General features: G+C 41.6%; 1 protein-coding gene across 4 annotated transcripts in view; it reads left to right on the top strand.

Moving 5' to 3' along the window:
* The window catches only part of dmxl1 (Dmx-like 1), an 87,550-nt gene that overhangs the window by 27,702 nt on the left and 39,848 nt on the right, over positions 1–20,000 (top strand). For all 4 annotated transcript variants that reach the window (XM_056464235.1, XM_056464234.1, XM_056464233.1 and 1 more), the window contains 12 exons: positions 1,669–1,790; positions 5,198–5,287; positions 5,395–5,485; positions 5,903–6,022; positions 8,079–8,282; positions 9,416–10,452; positions 12,173–12,377; positions 12,821–13,144; positions 15,211–15,321; positions 18,180–18,349; positions 19,276–19,373; positions 19,452–19,617. In XM_056464235.1, the coding sequence (XP_056320210.1) occupies positions 1,669–1,790; positions 5,198–5,287; positions 5,395–5,485; positions 5,903–6,022; positions 8,079–8,282; positions 9,416–10,452; positions 12,173–12,377; positions 12,821–13,144; positions 15,211–15,321; positions 18,180–18,349; positions 19,276–19,373; positions 19,452–19,617 (2,738 nt within the window). The remainder of the gene's footprint in view (positions 1–1,668; positions 1,791–5,197; positions 5,288–5,394; positions 5,486–5,902; positions 6,023–8,078; positions 8,283–9,415; positions 10,453–12,172; positions 12,378–12,820; positions 13,145–15,210; positions 15,322–18,179; positions 18,350–19,275; positions 19,374–19,451; positions 19,618–20,000) is intronic.

Raw genomic sequence — 20,000 nt, 5'->3', positions numbered from 1 at the left:
TGATGCACCGTGTGATCTCTGTAGCACTCAGAGTAAGCTGAGCTGAAGATCATCCGGTCTGCGTGGTTTGGCTTATATATAGTGTTTGTTGCGTATAGATGTGTGTGACAGTGCGCTGATGCTTTATCTGCATCATCTTCGTTCTTCTGTTAGTGTATATAAACGTCTTTCTGCAGTATTTGAACACAGTGTGTGTTTGTCTGGCGCACTTCACCGCTATCATTGCCGCTCCACCTCTTGCTCAGTGCTGATGTGAAGGTAAATTGAGTTTGCGCCTGTAAACACAGCGCCCCCCTCTGTTCAGAACATCGTGATTCATTCAGCATTTCTTCTATCTTCGTCTATATTTGAATCGATTTTCAACCAGCTCACGGTGAATCGTTACATCCCTACTATACACTATGCACTTATTAGAGGTGTAACTGAGGACGACCAACATTTCAGAACGCACGTGACCTGCGGATCTTTTTTTACTTCTAGTTTAATCCTACATTAGTACCAATCACAGAGAGATCGCGTCCTGCATCAATAAAAGTGCATGTGTGAAAGCATTTTGGCTTTCCTGTAAAATATATTGATGATGGGAGTAGTTGTGGGGGCACCTTCTTAGGTTATTAAATGTTTTCTTTCACTACTAAAATGAATGCACTCAGTGTAAAGCTGCACGATTAATCATTAAAAGACTGGCATCTCAATTCAAACACCCACACAACATGAATAAGAAATGATGAGGATTTGCATGTGTTTATTAATCCTTCGTGCTGCACTCAGATCTGCATTTGATTGAGAGATTCAGTTTGTACCCTTTTCAGTTAGGTACAAACAATTAAATAACACAGAAGTACTGGGAGAACAGCTTATAGGTCAGTTAAATCACCGCTTGATGCAACTTGACGCTGTTGAAAGTTGTAGCAATTACATTGTTTAACCAGTAGGTGGCGTCAAACATCCATCAAATATATGCCACTGAATAATTCGTGAAAAGTTATACATCTAGCAATGAGATATGAAGGTTTAATGATTAATTGTGCAGCTTTAATCTGAATACATTAATGCAGAATGAATAAGTGCTGACAGAAAATATCTTTAATACTCTAAGAAGGAGCCGCCACAACAACTCTCAATCACAACAAATCTCAATCATATTGAATCATCAGATGTTTGAATACATTTCAATCAGCTAATCATGAATCTTTAATCTCTAGTTGATGGTCACCATTGACTTCCATAGTATTTTTCCCTACTGTAGATGTCAATAGTGACCATCAGACATGAACATTCTCTAAAATATCTTCTTCTGTGTTGAGAAACTCATACAGGTCTGGATAAAGTGGAGGGTGAATAAATGGTGTCAGAATTGTTATTTTGGAAGTGAAGCACTGCTTTAAGGTAAAAAAGACAGTGAGAGTAGAGGACAGCAGAAAGCACTCTGCATCTGGATTATCTGTGCTGTTTTAAAGGTTTCTCTGAGCCGAGCTGCATCTATTAATAAGTGAGTGGGAAACAGAATAGATTATTCATAAATGTGTGTTCGGCTCATCAATATTTACTGATCATCTTTTAAAGTTTAATTGACGATCTCTGGCATGTCCCGTCTGTCTGATTTTCAGTGTGAAGCTGATTGGATGTTACTGCTGCTCTATTCATATTTCATTTTGCTTCCCAAAGGTGTGTATGGGAACTCACCCAGCGCCTGCTTCATCGCCAGCGACGGACACTCGCTCAGACTCTACCAGGCCATTATTGAGGCCAAAAAACTGCTGAGTGAACTCTCTAACCCCGACATCTCTGTAAGAACAAACACCACTTCTATATTAATAGGTTCAAGGCACTGTATGTACTCTCTGATTCTTTTAAAGCATTAAAATACCTCAATATATAGATATTTAAGAATCATGCTAAGTGAACACACTTCAGTACTGAAGGCTGTTATTCTGCTTGGTAAATGTCTGTCTTTGATTTGATGTGTAGCTCCACCCACTGCAAGTTTAACCAGTTATATTTCAGCATTGTTCAGGGTTGCCTAGGTGGAAAAAAGCAGTGTATTTCTCTTCTGTTATGAAGGCTCTTGATCAGAGTTGGGCCCGTGGGTCAAAGTTTTCCCTTGGTAACCTTTGATGTGGCCTGCCGTCCCATCTGGAAAGAGAGGGAGAATGATGGGATGATGGCTGAGGCAAATTCCTTTGACACAGATTGACATTTCGATATTAACGCAACCTTTTGTTTTTATTGCTAAGCTACAAAAAAGCCAACAGAAATTAAATGATTCTATTAAAAGTAAATGTAAATTTACATGTAAATACTTTCACTGGACAGACAATGCAGAAGATATCAGCCAGAATATCAAGGTGAAGGCAGGAGCAGCTCGACTAGTGTTTTTCACATCGAACTCCATCGTGTTATAAATAGGATTGTTTATGTTTTTACTGTAATATGTTCATTATTAAATGTTACCAATGACACTGCATTAGTTAATATACTTTAAAACGACATTTTCCAGATATTTTAAATTAAATATTCCTAATTAGGAAATTACCCATGGCAAATTTTTTATATTTATATATATATATATATATAAATATGGGTTTGGTATATATATTTGGCCCACAACCCTCAATTAAGGAAGAAGGTTTGTGCACCCCTTCTCTTGACGGATGCTGTAAATACGCCCTCTGGAGGACAGCAGCAGACTATTATGACCTGCAGATTCAGAGTTATGAAAAAACACATAAGGTGGTTTTAATCAGTGAATAATATAAATATTACTAACATAAACATTAGCTGAGCAGCTTACAGTGTACAGTTTGATCACACCTGCCTGTGTCATCAATCTGGCAACCTGTGTTTGTGGAGGAGAAGCGGGGTTAAAAATATCCCTCTCCAATATTTTGAATTTGAACTGTAGTAATTAGTTCAGCCACTAGGTGTCTATTCTACATGCTATTCTGCACCTTTAAGGCTGATTTATACTTCTGCGTCAAGCGCACACGTATGCTCTGGCGCAGCCTACATGTGGTCGCATAGCCCTCAACATGGCTGTCGCCGACGTGCAAAAAGACAGTGCCTGTGTAAAAAGACAAATGATGGAATTTTTACATCTATAAGTGCAGAATAAAAGCAGATGAAGGAAAAATCTTTGCATAAGGCACAAAACAACTCCCTTTTTCTTGTCAGATATCAAAAAAGGGCACAGATTATACAAAAATCAAATTTTGGAAGCTGTTTGGACAAACGTGTGTTAGAAAAGTCTGTCCACAGTCATATTGGAGTGATTTAAACAACAAGTTTCTCTCTTTTTATTTTTTAATATCCTGTCGTTAAAATAGCATCCGAATCACAGCGATTTTGAGGCCAACCACACCTTGATGTTGCAGTGAGGGTTTCCCCCGCCCACCGATATTGATTGACAGGCTCAAATTAACATGTTTCCATAGTAACACGTATAATCATGTCCACCAGACAGGATTTGCAAAGAAACTGGAATTAAAAGATCTGTTTTACCTAGGAGTTGAACGACTTTAGATTTTTGGAGGTCGACTTTTGTGTTATCGAAGTTGAGTCGACGTCGACTAGTCGTTGGTGGCGTCATCAATAAAACACAAGACGCAAATATTTCGCAACATGCCACAATTTGTGATTTATTTACAAGAAATATATACACATACTGTTTTACAGCTCATAACCCATGCAAAAACAATGCAACATTACCAATGAGTAGACCCTCACAGAATCTGTCCGCGCAGAAATCCACAGATTTTAGCCCATCATTGAGTCTGTTTATTTACTTGTGTAAATGTGTGTATATTTATATTTATTCAGTTTTTAAATTAATTTCAGTAGTATTATTGACTAATATGAAAATGTTCATATTATTTATTTACAGTACAGTTTGTACAGTCATATTTTCTGTCTTTTAGTAGAGATATTATATGAGAGACTTTTACCAAATAAGTGAATCTAATTGTTTTTGCATTGTAAACATTAAATAAAAATTTAAAAGGTATTATTTTTTAATTCATATATAGGGTTTTTAGTTATGATACTCCCAAAATCATTTCACATAAATCCGCAGATTTTTTACAAAATTCTCAGCAGAAATAGCTAAAAATGCCTGCAGATTCTGTCTGGCCCTAGTAATGACCAATTCTAATGTAAAACAAATAAACTGTCAACACTTTCATTTCGTTATTAATGCAACATTAGCACCCGGGCTAATTTTGCTGTAGAATAAACGCGGTCAACACATTAATCAGTGCAGGCAGAAGATACACTGCCTGCTAGTGTTTCAGAAGTGTTATTGCAGAGCAGCACAAACAGCACACAGAAGTATAGATGCACAGCTATGCGCAAGGCATGTGCTGTGGGCCACGCCGATCACTCCACACAGAAGTATAAACCAGGCTTTAACACTGCAGGTCTTGATGGTCAGTTCTGATTTATTCTTTATTTTTACCACCTGCTTACATCATCTTTTAAAAGTGTCTGGTATCTGATGTCTGCATCGACACTGCACACGCGAAGACGCAGTGACCCAGAAAAACAGAGTGGGCGCTGACTGACAGCTGAGATAATAAGAGCGCTCTTTTCTCCATTGCTGTGTTTAATCTGTTCACAGGGTTTCATCTTCTTTTATGTGTAGTACGGTGACGCATTGCTGCCACACATATTATTTTTACACTCATCTGCAGTAAAAACAAGATCTTGTTAAAACCACACATTTTCTTGTATTATACAGTGATGCATTGCTGCCACACAGTGTTTTTTAAACAAACTTGTCATAAAAACAACATGTTTTCTTATTAAAACAACAGTTTTTTCATAATACCACGATAATCATTTGATTACGCAAGATATTTTCTCTTTAAAACAATATTTTCTTGTAATAAAAAGATGTGATAGATATTCAATGAGGACATTTTGGTGAAATCACTTCTCGTTATTATGAGAAACCATGTCGTTTTAATGAGAAAACATTTCATTAGGAATCCTAGAGAGTTTGAAACCTTAGTAGTGTGCCATTTTGAGCTGAAACACACACACACACACACACACTCTGGACACAGCAGAGACGTGTTTACAGCTTATAAAAAGCAGCATATTGGGTCCCCTTTAAGAAGCATTGAATGAAACCGTATGAACGCTGTATATTCCCTGTAGTGCAGTCCTGCATATGTCTGATCCTGTCTCTGTGCTCCAGAAATATGTGGGAGAGGTGTTCAACATCATCAGCCAGCAGTCCACGGCCCGACCCGGCTGCATCATCGAGCTGGACGCCATCACAGAGTTTGTACGTATGAGATCTGCTTCTGTACATGCGAGATCTGCTCCAGATGTTCAGCTCCTCATCTGCTCTGCTGTGTGTGTGTGTGTGTGTGTGTGTGTGCGTGTGTGCAGCAGGGGAAGGAGACGCAGATGCTGCATGTGTTTGAGGAGGAGCTGATCTTAGGAAACCACAACACAGAGGAGGAGGAGGAAGAGGAGTCTGGTAGGAGATATCTCTCTATTTCTCTCTCATAGTTCTGTTTTTTCTCCTGATTTTCTCTCTCCCCCTTTCAAATTCAAATGAGCTTGACTACAGTATTGCCAAAGCACTGAATAATGAACACAATCATATAATACATAAAGAAAACAGGAATAGATGTGTGAAATAATTATATAAACAGCTACAGTGTACATGTATACGCCAAACAATATGAATAATAAATCATTATAATAATAGCGAGTGATATATAAATATTCATTAATACATGTTAATAATAATGATACACTTATTATACTCTCTCTCTCTCTCTCTCTCTCTCTCTCTCTCTCTCTCTCTCTCTCTCTCTCTCTCTCTCTCTCTGTCTCTCCCTCTCTGTCTCTCTGTCTCTCTCTCTCTGCATGTTGAACTGTTGTCCTTCAGTTTCCAGGCAGACGCTGTTCTCGGCGCGGTTCTTCCTGGTGGTGGTGGAGATCACGCAGAGCCGCAGGTCACTCCTGCACATGTGGCATCTACATCTCCACGCAGAGCCCGTCAGCATGGGTTCGTCTGACATCAGTTTTATTCACAGATTTCAGTCTCAATCAGAAAAAGCTGACCCTGTTGGCTTGAGACCTGATTTGAGTTATATTTGAGTCTATAGTAACTCCTCATATAATACTTCATTTGTCACACAGCCTGAAATGGAATCACGTTCCTGATAACTTCTCCAGCCTTTGAAATGTTTCTGTCGCCTCTCCTAACCTGTGCCTTTCTACAGCCTTAAGCCTGGTTTATACTCGACGTGTCCGCTAGTTCACTTGAGTGTGTGCGGCGAATGGGATGTCATTGCTGTGTTTGCGGAGGTTTGCTTTGCGTGCGCGTGACATGATTTCGGCTGGCGGAGCGCATTATTTTTTTTGAGACTCGAGTGAACAGTTCACGTGGCGCCGCGTTTGATTTGAGCTGAATATGAAACACTTTGAAGAGATTTTGTCTGAAACAGCACACCTGTACAGACGTCTTTATGATCCGTCCAGGGGTGTTGCTAGACCCAATTCACTGGGGCACGTGCCCCAGTAAAAATCTCCAGTGCCCCAGTAAATATGTAAAAAATATGATTTACTTCATATGCAAGTGTATTTATTAAGAGTGGTAATTGTTTGTGTTCTACACGATAAAACAGACATGAGCTGAACTAGAACTGCCTTTATTGCCTGGTAGTCTCCCGCAACAAGTGCCTAGCATCCCGCAGGACAGCGTCCCCACCGGATGCCGGTCAATGTATGCTATTACACCGTGTAACAGTAATTCCGAAATAAAGAGGTTATTCTCTATGTGCAACCGAACCAACGCTTGTGAAAGCAATGTAATCAAAAAGCAAACTGACGCATCTCCTCGTGTGCGCAGAGAACCCGCGCGCCTCTGACACGCGCTGCTCTCGCACGCGCTGCTCTCGCACGCGCTGCTCTTCTGCGGGTGCGAGTCCCGATAGTTAACATGCGCGCCAAAAAAGCAGGCTACCTGTGCTTGTTACGCGCCGCTCATGCGTTTTAAAACCAGCGTAAAAATCCTTATAATCATTATAATAAATTATAAAAATGATTAGTTTAAAACTCTTGACTGACATTAATGAGATGACGTAGTTCTGTATCTACTTCTCTGTTTATCCGTCTGACTTTACGCTCAGTTTCTCTTGACCGCCCCCTGTTGTTTTGAAGAATATCTCAACCGCAAACACTGCAAGTGTAAAAGCCTCGTCTGTTTTGTGAGGTGTGCGATGCGGCACCAGGCGAAAGTATAAATCCAGCTTTCTCCTCAAGCTCTTCTGACAGCAGGCTGTAATGTGAGTAAAGGTGTAGATTTTAACAGCGTATGATGGTTTTCTTTAGGGACTGTATGTCTAAAGTATTGAAATGGCACTAATGGTGCATATCACAGTTTTACATATTGCATATTTAAAGTCTTAAGTGTTCGACTGGAGTCAGTTTGTTGGATAAACATAATTACAGAAAGAATGATATGAAATATAACACTGAATCATTATATTTACAGTTGAAGAATTATTCACCCTGTTCAGTTTGTATAGCTGTATATCTTTTCCCCTATTTCTGTGTAACAGAGAGCAGATTTCTCCAACACATTTCTAATCATAATAGTTTTAATAACTCATCTCTAATAACTGATGTCTTTTCTCTTTGTCATGATGACAGCACATAATATTAGACTAGATATTCTTCAAGACACTAGTATTCAGCTTAAAGTGACATTTAAAGGCTTCACTAGGGTAATTAGGGTAAAGTTAGGGTAATTAGGCAAGTCATTGTATAACAGTGGTTTGTTCTGGAGACAATCCAACACTAATATTGCTGAAGGGGCTAATAATATTGACCTTAAAATGGCTTTAAAACAATTAAAAACTGCTTTTATTCTAGCTGAAATAAAACTAATAAGACTTTCTCCAGAAGAACAAATATTAGAGGAAATACTGTGAGAAACTCCTGAATCTGTTCAACATCATTTAGGAAATATTTGAAGAAATAAATAATCACAGGGGGGTGAATAATTCTGACTTCAGCTGTATTTATATTGTTATATGTGCCTGTCTCTGTTATTTCAGAGCAAACTCAGCCTCCAGCAGAAAAGCAGACGGTCTCTCCATCAGCCCAGTTTAACTTTGAGTCGGTCGGTTCCTCCAGATCTAAACTGAGCACCTCCAACCTGCAGAGCGCCTGCCGTCTCAGCCTGACCAGCAGCAGAGTCTACAGCCAGGAGATGCAGCTCCCGCAGGGGGTGGAGGTCCTACGGGTCACACCGGCTGCAGGTCAGCTCACATGGGGTTCTGTAGTGCTGTGTCTGTAAATATTATTCTGAAAGCTCAGATGTGAACATTATATAAAACATTTCTGTACATGTACCACATTTGGCCAAAGACTATTTTTCATCTGTTGTCCCTTGACAGAATGTTAAATCGAGTCACCCTAAAGAAAATGTATTTAAAATACACGTTAAATCACTTTACAACTGCATATCACAAACCATTAAACATAAATAAAAATACCACCCACTTATATATTATTATGATTATTATTTCTCAATGCTGGGTTACAGCTGGAAGGGCATCCGCTGCGTAAAAACATATGCTGGATAAGTTGGCGGTTCATTCCGCTGTGGTGACCCCAGATTAATAAAGGGACTAAGCTGAAAAAAATGTAATGAGTAAATGAGTTATTAATGTTATTATTATTATTATTATTATTATCATTATTATAGTTTATTATTATTACTATTATTATTATTATTATTAATATCATTATTGTTATTATTATTATCATTATGAATATTATTATTATTATTGTTATTAATATCATTATTGTTTTTATTATTATTATTATTATTATTATTATTATAGTCTTATTATTATTATTATTATTACTATTATTATTATTATTGTTATTGTTATTATCATTATTAATATTATTATTATTATTATTAATATCATTATTGTTGTTGTTGTTATTATTAATATTATTATTATTATTAATATTATTATTATTATTATTAATATTATTATTGTTATTATTATTATTATTATTATTATTATTAATATTATTATTGTTGTTATTATTATTATTATTATTATTAATATTATTATTGTTATTATTATTATTATTAATATCATCATTATTATTATTATTATTATTAGTATTAGTATTAATATCATTATTGTTATTATTATTAATATAATTATTATTATTATTATTAATATAATTATTATTATTATTATTATTAATATAATTATTATTATTATTATTATTATTATTATTATTATTATTATTATTATCATTATTATTATTATTATTATTATAGTTTATTATTATTATTATTATTATTATTATTATTATTATTATTATTATTATTATGGGCTATTTGTGAAACTCCTGCTTTGTGTTGCAGGTCACCTGAGCTCCTCGTCTCTGCAGCCGGCTGGTCAGGCTCCGTATCTGCTGGCCACCTCCTGTTCAGATGGCAGCGTGCGCTTCTGGAGGTGCAGCGCTGCGTGTGCAGAGCGCACATATGTGTGGGAGGAGTGGCCTCTGCTGGTGGGGGCAGGCGTGGCCAACAGCAGCGCACTGAACATGTGCGGAGCGATCGCAGGCCTCAGCTGCTGCCACACCAGCAGAATCGCCGTCGCACACCGCAGCGCACACACACACCTCAGCGCAGACACACTCATGCATATCAGCATCTTCCAGTGCGAGTCCACCGGCGGCTCCCAGTGGATCCTGGAGCAGAAGCTGACAGTCAGCGGAGACGCAGAGAAACTCAGCGAGAGTTTCATCAATAATAATAATAATAACATCATATCTAAAGGCATCAGGAAGCAGGTGCACCTGGACTGGGTGTCCAGAGAGGACGGCTCTCACATATTAACTGTAGGTTTAGGGTCGAAGCTCTACATGTACGGGCTGCTCTCTGGAAAGCCTCCAGATTTGGGCTCCTCAGACTGCAGCAGGGAGCTCCGCTTCTGCCGGTTGGTGCTGCTCAGGGTGGTGGATCTGGTGTCGTCTGTCGAGGGATCTCCACCTATTCCTGTGTCTCTGTCCTGGGTGCGGGACGGGATCCTGGTGGTGGGGATGGACTGCGAGATGCATGTGTATTCTCAGTGGCAGCCGGCCTCACTGCACACACACACACTCAGCAGCAGCTCTGGCAGTGCTGCTTCTCTGAAGCAGGACGGACTGAGCCCGAACCCTAGTAAGAAGACTCTATCCAGGTCCATGAGGAGTCTGGCACAGAAGCTGAGCGGGAAGAGGACGGTGCTGGACCTGCCGCAGGAGATGCAGGACTGTGGGCTGTTCGAGGCGGCGCATCAGCTGTTCCCTACACTGCCGCAGTACCACCCCGTGCAGCTGCTGGAGCTCATGGACCTGGGCAAGATGCGGCGCGCCAAAGCCATCCTGGCACACCTGGTGAAGAGCATAGCAGGAGAGGTGCGCCAGTCAAACCTTTATTTATATTCAATCCCATTACTCAATCTTTATTTCTATAGCACTTTTGCAATGTCCAACCTCAAATCAGAACACGTTGAGACAGTATGGAGAACGCAAATACAAAATGAAAGTAGTGATTTCCAGATGTACTTTGACTTGTGTTTATCGATATGAACACACAATATTTGATGTTTATCTGGTCATCTTCAGTTCATCTGTAAATCTCCATCCTCTCCTGTCATTCAGAGCTCAACACACTCCAGAAACAGTGACAGGAGCAGTTTAGGGCAGTGATCAGGTGAACTGCTGAATAATGATGTGATGAGACACAGGTGATGTCCACAGGTGAGTGTGATTATGAAGCAGCATCAGTAAAGGTCTAGTCCTTTAGGAGCAGAGATGGGCCGAGGATCGCCAGTTTGACCACAAATACAAGAGAAAATGACCGAACTGTGTAAACACAATGTTCCTCAGAGAAAGAGAGGAAGACATGTGGATATTTCACCTTCATCAGTGCAGAACAACATTAAAGATTGAAGAATCTGGAGGAGTTTCAGTGCGTAAAGGACAAGAGCGCAAGCCTAAGCTGAACAACCGTAACCTCCGATCCCTCAGGGGGCGCTGCATCAAGAATCCTCATTCATCTATAAGCCAGATCAGCACATGGGCTCAGGACTATTGCGGTAAACCTTTGTCAAGCACCACAATACAGAGTCACATCCACAAACGCCAGAGAAAACTACTGTGGCAAAAGGAAGCCCTATGTTAACAGTGTCCAGAAGCGACTTCTCTGGGCTCAGAGGCATCAAGCATGGATCATCACACAGTGGAGACGTGTGCTGTGCTCAGATGAAGCAGTGTTTCAGGTGTTTTTGGGGAGAAATGGACGCCGTGTGCTCCAAACCAGAGAAGAAAAGGATCATCCAGACTGTTTCCAGCAACAAGTCCAAAAGCCAGAATCTGTCATGGTCTGGGGTTGTGTCAGTGCCCTTGGCAAAGGTAACCTGCTCTTCTGTGATGCTCCATTAATGCTGAACAGTACTGAGAGATTCTGGAGCTCAATATGCTGCCTTCTTCTCCAGGGACGCACATGCAGAGTTCAACAAGACAATGCAGAACCACATTCAGCACACATTACAGAGTCCTGCTGCAGAGGAGGAAGAGGAGACAAGTGCTGGACTGGCCTGCCTACAGTCCTGACCTGTCTCCAATAGAGAATGTGTGGCACATTTTAAATCACACCCATCTAAAGACTTGTTTGCAGGATGAATGGGACAGAATTACACCTGAAACACTGCAGCACTTGCTGTCTTCAGCCCCTAAACGTCTTTAAGTGTTGTGAACAGGAACGGCAGCATTACAGAGTGGGGAATGCTTTAGTGTTCTTGAAACGAACATTGGAATAGGTGTTTATTTTGAAAAAAACAAACATAAAAATCATGAAGAACACATTAATAATGTTTGTTGTATCGTCTGTACTGAAATACCATACTGCTCCAACTTTTTCTGATTTGGTGTTATAGTTTGTCTGTAATCAGTGTTTCTCCATAATGCTGTGAGAACTATCGACTCCTAATAACCCAAGACAGACCATACAAGTAGTTTTACATAAGATAGCCACATTAATTATTGGGTGGACAGTATATAAATGTGTGTGTCCTGCAATGTACCCTATAAGGCGACGTGTATGTGTGTTTAATGGAGTGTGTTTGTGTGTCAGGTGGTGTCCCTGAAGGGTCAGGAGCGGCGTGTGCGTTCTCTCACCATCAGCACGAGCGGCAGCACCACCCGCGACCCGCGAGAGATGTTCAGCCGGACAGAGAGCGCAGACTACACCGAGATCGACTCCATCCCGCCGCTGCCGCTGTACGCACTGTTAGCTGCTGACGAGGAGACGGCCACCAATGCGAACGAGCACACTGACGGTAGCGCTCTGCAATGGACTCTTCTCACATTGAGCGTTTCTCCACAGCAAAAGGGGTGATAGTGTGTAAACTCAGAGCACAGAGAATAGGAGAGTACAACACATCAGTATGCTACAGTCCTATTAGCTGAAATAATGACAGAGAAACTCCAGGATAGTGTTATCAAGACTTTCAGAAAGAGGAAAACCCTAGTGTCAGACTGATAACGGCAGCTGATAGAGAGAATAATGGCAGATTACATCATACACACTGCATTACACACACCTCACACAAGCAGTCATTAGGAAATACTGTGAAAGGAAATAAAATCCCAGGAGGGCGAATAATTCTGACTTCAGCTGTAGATGTAAAACATTTTGGCCCACTGATAATCATTTTAAGTGATCATGATTACGGTTCTGACCTAACTAATGGTGATTTTGATTTTTGCCCTAATGGAGCAGCCCTGACGGACGGTGTATCAGCCCATGGTGTGCTCACCTCCAGCCACAAAGATGCGTATGATGAGCTCTTCATGGCCAGCGGGGGCGCTGTGGAGGATCTGGACCCGTTTGATGATGGTGACGATGATGAGAATGATGCAAATGCTAAAGTGATCGACCTGTCCAAATACAGCCCTGTGTTCTTCGGGCCGGAGCAGGCTCAGGTGCTGTCGGGTCACCTGCTGCACTCCAGCCTGCCGGGGCTCTCGCGGATGGAGCAGATGTCTCTGATGGCGCTCGCTGACACCATCGCCTCCACCAGCACCGCCATCGGGGACAGCACAGGTCAGGGGCCGAGGGGCGCATTACTGTGAAGACTATGTCTCATTTCTAATCCAAATATCTGAATATTCTCAAACCAAGAAGCATTTTCTAGACAAGTGAAACATATAGTCCTGTTTTCAGATATAATGAGTCAAAATGAAGTGAGTTTATCATTAAAACATGCCAAATAATCTGATGATGGGGGAACATCTCATGTTGATGAGACATCACCAATTGGCGAAAGTGAAGAATTAAAAAACCTGGAGAGAAACCAGACTTGACCATTTCTCCTCTGGCCAAACTTTCTGCGCAGAGCTGCAGTCTAGGCACCGGAGGCTGGAGAGTGCTGGACGTCCATCGTGGAGAAGCTGCAGGTGGGAGAGGTCACCAGCTGGTGTTCAGGCTGGCCCTTCAGGATCAATGCGAGGACTCGTCTGTCACTGGGGTCTTACAGGAATCAGTCTCACGCTCTCCACTCCTCCATGACCACCACAGCAGCTGCTCAGGATACGGCCTGGTCCAGGATTATGGAGACCTTGGGAATAATAAAACAGATTAACATAAGCGCAGATGCCGTTCACATTATAATGTCTTTAGGGAAGTGTTCCCGGCTCCGGTGGCCCTAACTAATGCAGACTAACACTCCTTTAGAGGATGTGGATTTCAGCAGCATGTGTGTTTTATGTGTGTGCTAATGCAGAAAGATGTGTCTTTAAAATAGTTTACACTGACAGAGTGTGTCTGCTTCCTCAACTGTGCTAGGAAGGCTAGTCCAGAGTTTAGGTGCCAGATAGGAGAAAGATCTACCGCCTACTGTTGATGCTGATATTCTGGGAATAATCAATTGTCCAGAAATAATTGAGCATAGTGGACGTGAGGGGCTATAATACACCAGGAGCTCCCTCAAATAGTGGGAAGCTCAGCTGTTCAGGGCTTTGTAGGTAATGTATTACAGCAATTTTACAGTCTTCATCAGTACAGCCGTGTGTCAGTACAGTTATAAAAAAGTCGCTTCAATCCCAGTTTGATTTTAATCTGGGTTATTTTGTACATTAACATGACAGATATTCATACAGCAGTGGAGATTAACCTGCATCCTGTCATATTTACCGTGCAAAAACAGAGCAAAGTTAAACCCTCACGCTGTGTGTGTGCGTGTGTGTGTGTGCGTGTGTGTGTGTGTGTGCGCGCGTGTGTGTGTGTGTGTGTGTGTGCGCGTGTGTGTGTGTGTGCGCGTGTGTGTGTGTGTGTGTGTGTGTGTGTGTGAACTTTGTAACGACATTGTGTGTGACTCATCGAAAGGCTTGAATTAACTCCACAACAAATACATCCAATAATCATTGAGAAAGTTCTTACTTTAGTATTTCTCAAAGACGTTACGTGAGATCTGCTTCCTTCATGTCTGTCACTGTGCTGTTTATCTGATGCAGCCGAGCCGGAGATTGAGGCTCACTCTGAGGGGCATATGGGAACAGTCGGCGAGGAGGACCAGCATTAGAGGCACAGGCCACAAAAACAGCTACAGTGTGTTCAGAGCAGAAAATTACAATATTCTAAATTAATCTAATCAATAATCTGATGTGCGTTTGAGCTGAAACTGTACAGACACATTCTGGAGACACAAGACTGGTATTAAATCTGGAAAAGGGGGTAAAATAGGTGCCCTTTAAGGAGAAACTCTTCATTTTGACTCATCATTTCTGAAAACAACACTATATTTTGATCTTGTCTAGATAATGCTTCTTGATTTCAGAATTTGTAGATGTTTAGACTAGAAACAAGACAGAAACACTGAGTATGAAAACTATATGAAAACCTAACCCATTTTATTCATAATGCCTTCATGAGTATCATGTTTATGACAGGTTTATGACAGGTTGTGTTGTCCTGGTAGCGTCAGGTTGTCATGAAGACAAATACAGGTTGTGATGTATTTCTTTATGGCAAGTTGTCATAATAATGTCAGCGTCATCTTTGCATTTAAAAAGTCATCAGTGAGTGAATGACCATTGTTATGAGCATGCGTTAAATCTCATCCACCTTTATGTCATGATTATAACACTCATCATCTGCTGTTGTGTATTCAGGTGGAGAGACGCTTGATGAATGTGGGCTGAAGTTCCTGTTAGCTGTTCGTCTGCACACGTTCCTGCTGACATCTCTGCCTCCGGCTCACCGCGCTCAGCTCCTCTGTCAGGGTCAGTGTTCAGAGTAGCTGGTGGTTCATTCTGCTGTGGCGACCCCTAATGAATCAGAGACTAAGCTGAAGGAAAATGAATGATTGACAGACGAATGCTCTCTCACACACACACACACACACACATAAACAGCCTCACACATACACAGAGACACACACATAAACACATTCTCGCACAGACGTACACACACACACACACTCACACACTCACACATAAACAGGCACACACACACACACATAAGACAAATGTTCACACACATAAACAGACTCCCACACATAGACACATGTTCACACACTCACACACACTTGCACAGGAACACACACAAACAGTCATACATGCACTCTCTCACCCAGATGCGCACACACACACATGCAGAAAAATGCTCATACACACACAGATATAAGAGCACACTCTGACATATGGACACAGACACACACACACATAGGCAAGGCAAGTTTATTTCTATAGCAGATTTCATACACACTGGCAATTCAAAGTGCTTTACATAAACAGGAATAAAAGAGAGAAGTATAGGAGAATAAAAATGATTAAAAACAGATTAAATATGTTTAAACAGGTTATAAAAGACTGGAAATAAAAAAAACAACAGTGTGATGTGTATGCTCATTCAGTAAAGGCACAGCTACACAGATGTGTGTTCAGGCTTGATGTGAATGTGCCTAATGTTGGAGCACATCTGATCATTTCTGGAAGCTGATTCCAGCAGCAGGGGGCGCTGTTAGTAGCTGATTCGCCCTGCTCTGACTGAACTCTTGGAGTTTCTAGTGTACTTGATCCTAAAGATCTGAGGGATCTGTATTCAGTCAGTATATCTGTAATGTATTGAGCTCCTTTAGTGATTTATAGAGCAGTAATAATACTGTAAACTCTACTCTGAGTGTAACTGGGAGCCAGTGTAGAGACCTGAGGACAGGTGTGATGTGCTCTGATTCTCTGGTTCTGGTCAGGAGTCTCTCTATTGTTGCAAAGAGGTGTATGAGCATTATTTATATTTCTGTTTATAAGGCTTGAAAAGAAAGTCTGCCTAGCAGTGCTTAGTTCCATATTAAAAGCATGAAGACTGTCTTTATAGATATTATAATGAACTAGTTTGGTCTTTCTCCACATACGCTCAGCTTTTCTGCACTGTCTTTTCATCATTTGAACTGCTGTTGAGTTTCTTCAAGGTCCTTTCTGTCTCCCAGTCTTCTTCCTGACTTTAACAGGAGCAATGGTCATCTATGACATTCTTAACTTCAGACTTAAACAAATCAAGGAGAGAATCAACTGAGGCTACGTTCACACTGCCAGGTTTAGTGCTCAAATCTGCTGTTTTCTCAGATCTGATGGTTCTGCATGGCTGTTCACACTGCTCTTATAAATGTGGCCAATATCAGATTTGCAGTGTGAACAGATCCTGTTCCTAAACTGACCTGCATGCGCAAAAGTCAGATACAGACAGCACAACATGTCTAATTATGCACACAATGTGTGTACAGTATGAAGTAAACTCGTTATCAGATCATGTTCTGATCTTTTCACAGACATCCGTGGTGTATTTGATGAACTGTACAGGGTTGTTCTGCTACTACTTATGTTTATTTCGCCGTTTGAGACATAAAATAAGTCTGTTGTGATTGAAAACACTGATCATTTGTGATTTATGACGTGCGCGGTGCTCTGATCAGCGGTGTAGTGAACTCATTAAGGGTTACTGAGCAGCCGCAGACTGAACTGTGTTGGTGGAGTTGCTTTATCTCTGTTTGCAGAGTTATTTAATTTTACTCCGTTATAAACAGCAGACACGTGCAAAAGGGGGGTTTGGGTGCTCGAGCACCTGCCTTTTTTTCCTCTCGGAGAGAAAGTTCCCCCTCCTTTGCACACGGATCCTCTACCCGCAACACCCACGGCGCTCTTCAGCTTCACGATCAACCAGTGCCTCAATCGTTCACCAGATTAGTTAACAAGCACCAGTTTTGCCTTTAAAATCTCTTTCAACGTGAGCAACCAACTTTCAGTGATACAGTAATCGCCCTGTGTGCTGTTCTACTGTGATGCTGAGGAGTAGAGAATGTCTGCAGCACAGAATGATGACGCATGTCACTCGAAGATTATGGAAAAGCCACATGAAATCCAACTGAACCGTTTACACTGCGGTCACATTGCAGAACATCAGATCTGATTTAAGACTACATATGAAAGTGGCACAGATCTGAGCTGAAAAGATCAGATTTGGGCTGTTCACACTGTCATCACCTGAGTCACATGAGGGGGAAAAAATCTGATTCGGGACACATTTGCCTGCAGTGTAGACGTAGCCAATGTCTGCAGATATACTTGGTGCTAACGATACGGCCTTCATAAACTGCTCATTAGTGTTCTCATTGATGCATCTCTTTCTGACAGAGACAGATCTGTCTTTAATAGCTGGAGTGATCAATATGTCAAAGAAAATACAGAAATGATCAGATAGTGCAACATCCTTAACAACAGTTGATGAAATGTGTAAACCCTTCGTTATAAGTAGATCAAGAGTGTGTCCACGATTGTGTGTGGGTCCTTGAACATGCTGAGTCAGATCAAAACTGTTGAAAACCCCAGCAATGGTCAAATAGTCAAATTCAGAGGTTACTAATGATATATACACCTATATGCACACACACACACACACACACACACACACTTCATTAGTAAATTATGAAGGATTTCTGTGTTTGTGTGTGCGCAGACTCTTGAGTGTGCCTGATCTGTTAAACTGTAGTCTAGTTTGTCATCTTATATCAGTGTCAGTCAGAAGCATGTGTGTGTGTAGTTCACAGTCCTGTGCGGTGTGTGTGTGTGTGTGTGTGTGTGTGCAGGTCTGTCCACGTGTCATTACGCCTGGGCGTTTCACTCAGAGGCAGAGGAGGAGCTGCTGAACCTGCTGCCGGCGCTGCAGAGAGGAGAGCCGTCCTGGCCTGAGCTCAGGGCGATGGGTGTGGGCTGGTGGCTCCGCAGCAACAACAAACTGCGCAGATGCATCGAGAAGGTTTGACCATTACTGCATGCATTCAAATTACACTGGACATGTGTCGTTCACTCATTCATTCATTTGACTTGGGCTTATGGCCCGTATCCACTGAGTGGTATAGTACGGTACGGTTCGCTATGCTTTTATGGCCGTTTCCACTGTCAAAAGGTACCTAAAATAGAACCATACCACTTTCCAAAGGGTACCTAGCACAACAAACAGGTACCAAAAGGTGGAGCTAGATGCACAGCTGAACGCTACTGGTTAACAGAGATACGTCACTCGCTCGTGCACAAGCAGGAGAATGAAGACAAAGGAAGCGCAGTTATTAAATACACAGCCGAGACATTACACCGTAATAACGTATACACATAATAACCAGCCTTTCCCAGTAATGGGTTGCAGCTGGAAGGGCATCCACTGCGTAAAACATGTGCTGGAATAGTTGGTGGTTCATTCCGCTGTGGCGACCCCAGATTAATAAAGGGACTAAGCCGAGACGAAAATGAATGATAACGAACAATTGTCGACCCTAGCTCAAACAAACCGTGTGGTCGTCTGGATGAACAGCCACATAAGCATGTGTGTATGTATATAATGCGTTTGTTTAGAAGTGCTTTAATATAATATGTGAACTTCAAGTGAGAATGCTGTCGACTGTAACTTCCTGTCCAACACCACGCCTACCAAAAGGGTTACCATTGGAGACAGTTTAGTTCATCAATTCCCCTATAGCGTGTGTGTTTGGACTGAGGGGGAAACCAAAAAATGTCAAATAAGACAAACAGGACCAACAATAACAGCAACAGACCTCATTTACATTATTAGTGTGTATGGTGTGTTATAATAACAGACTGGAGCTCACATCTGATCTTCAGGCTTGTGTTTGACCTGCACTCATAGAGATGTGTGTATTAATCTGCTCCTCCTCTGTCTTCTGGCAGGTGGCTAAAGCTGCTTATCAGAGAAACAACGACCCGCTGGATGCTGCGCTCTTCTACCTGGCCATGAAGAAGAAAGCGGTGGTGTGGGGACTGTACAGGTGAGGTCTCTCTCTCACGCACACTGACACACACTCCCTCAGACGCTCTCTCAGTGCTGTGTGTGTGTGTGTGTGCAGGTCTCAGCATAATGTGAAGATGACGGCGTTCTTCAGTAATAGTTTCAGTGAGGAGCGCTGGAGGAGAGCGGCGCTGAAGAACGCCTTCTCTCTGCTGGGGAAGCAGCGCTTCCAGCACTCTGCAGCCTTCTTCCTGCTCGCCGGATCACTCAAAGACGCCGTCGAGGTACTCAGTGTGTGTGTCTGTGTGTGTTTGTCTGTGGTTTTGTGTATGTGTGAGAAAGTGTGTGTGTTTAGGTGTGTATAGAGAAGATGCTTGATGGTGTGTGTGTGTGTGTGCACGGATGATCATGATGATGATGACGATGGTGTGTGTGTTCAGGGCTGTATAGAGAAGAGGCTTCTGTGACGTGTGTGTGTGTGTGTGTGTGTGTGTGTGCGTGTGTGTGTGTGTGTGTGTGTGTGTATGATGATCATGATGGTATGTGTGTGTGTGTTCAGGTGTGTATAGAGAAGAGGCTTCTGTGACGTGTGTGTGTGTGTGTGTGTGTGTGTGTGTATGATGATGATGATTATGATGGTATGTGTGTGTGTGTGTGTGTTCAGGTG

This window comes from Danio aesculapii, chromosome 8 (genome assembly GCF_903798145.1).
Source record: "Danio aesculapii chromosome 8, fDanAes4.1, whole genome shotgun sequence".
Classification (NCBI taxonomy): domain Eukaryota; kingdom Metazoa; phylum Chordata; class Actinopteri; order Cypriniformes; family Danionidae; genus Danio; species Danio aesculapii.
This window is presented reverse-complemented; position numbering and strand designations above follow the sequence as displayed.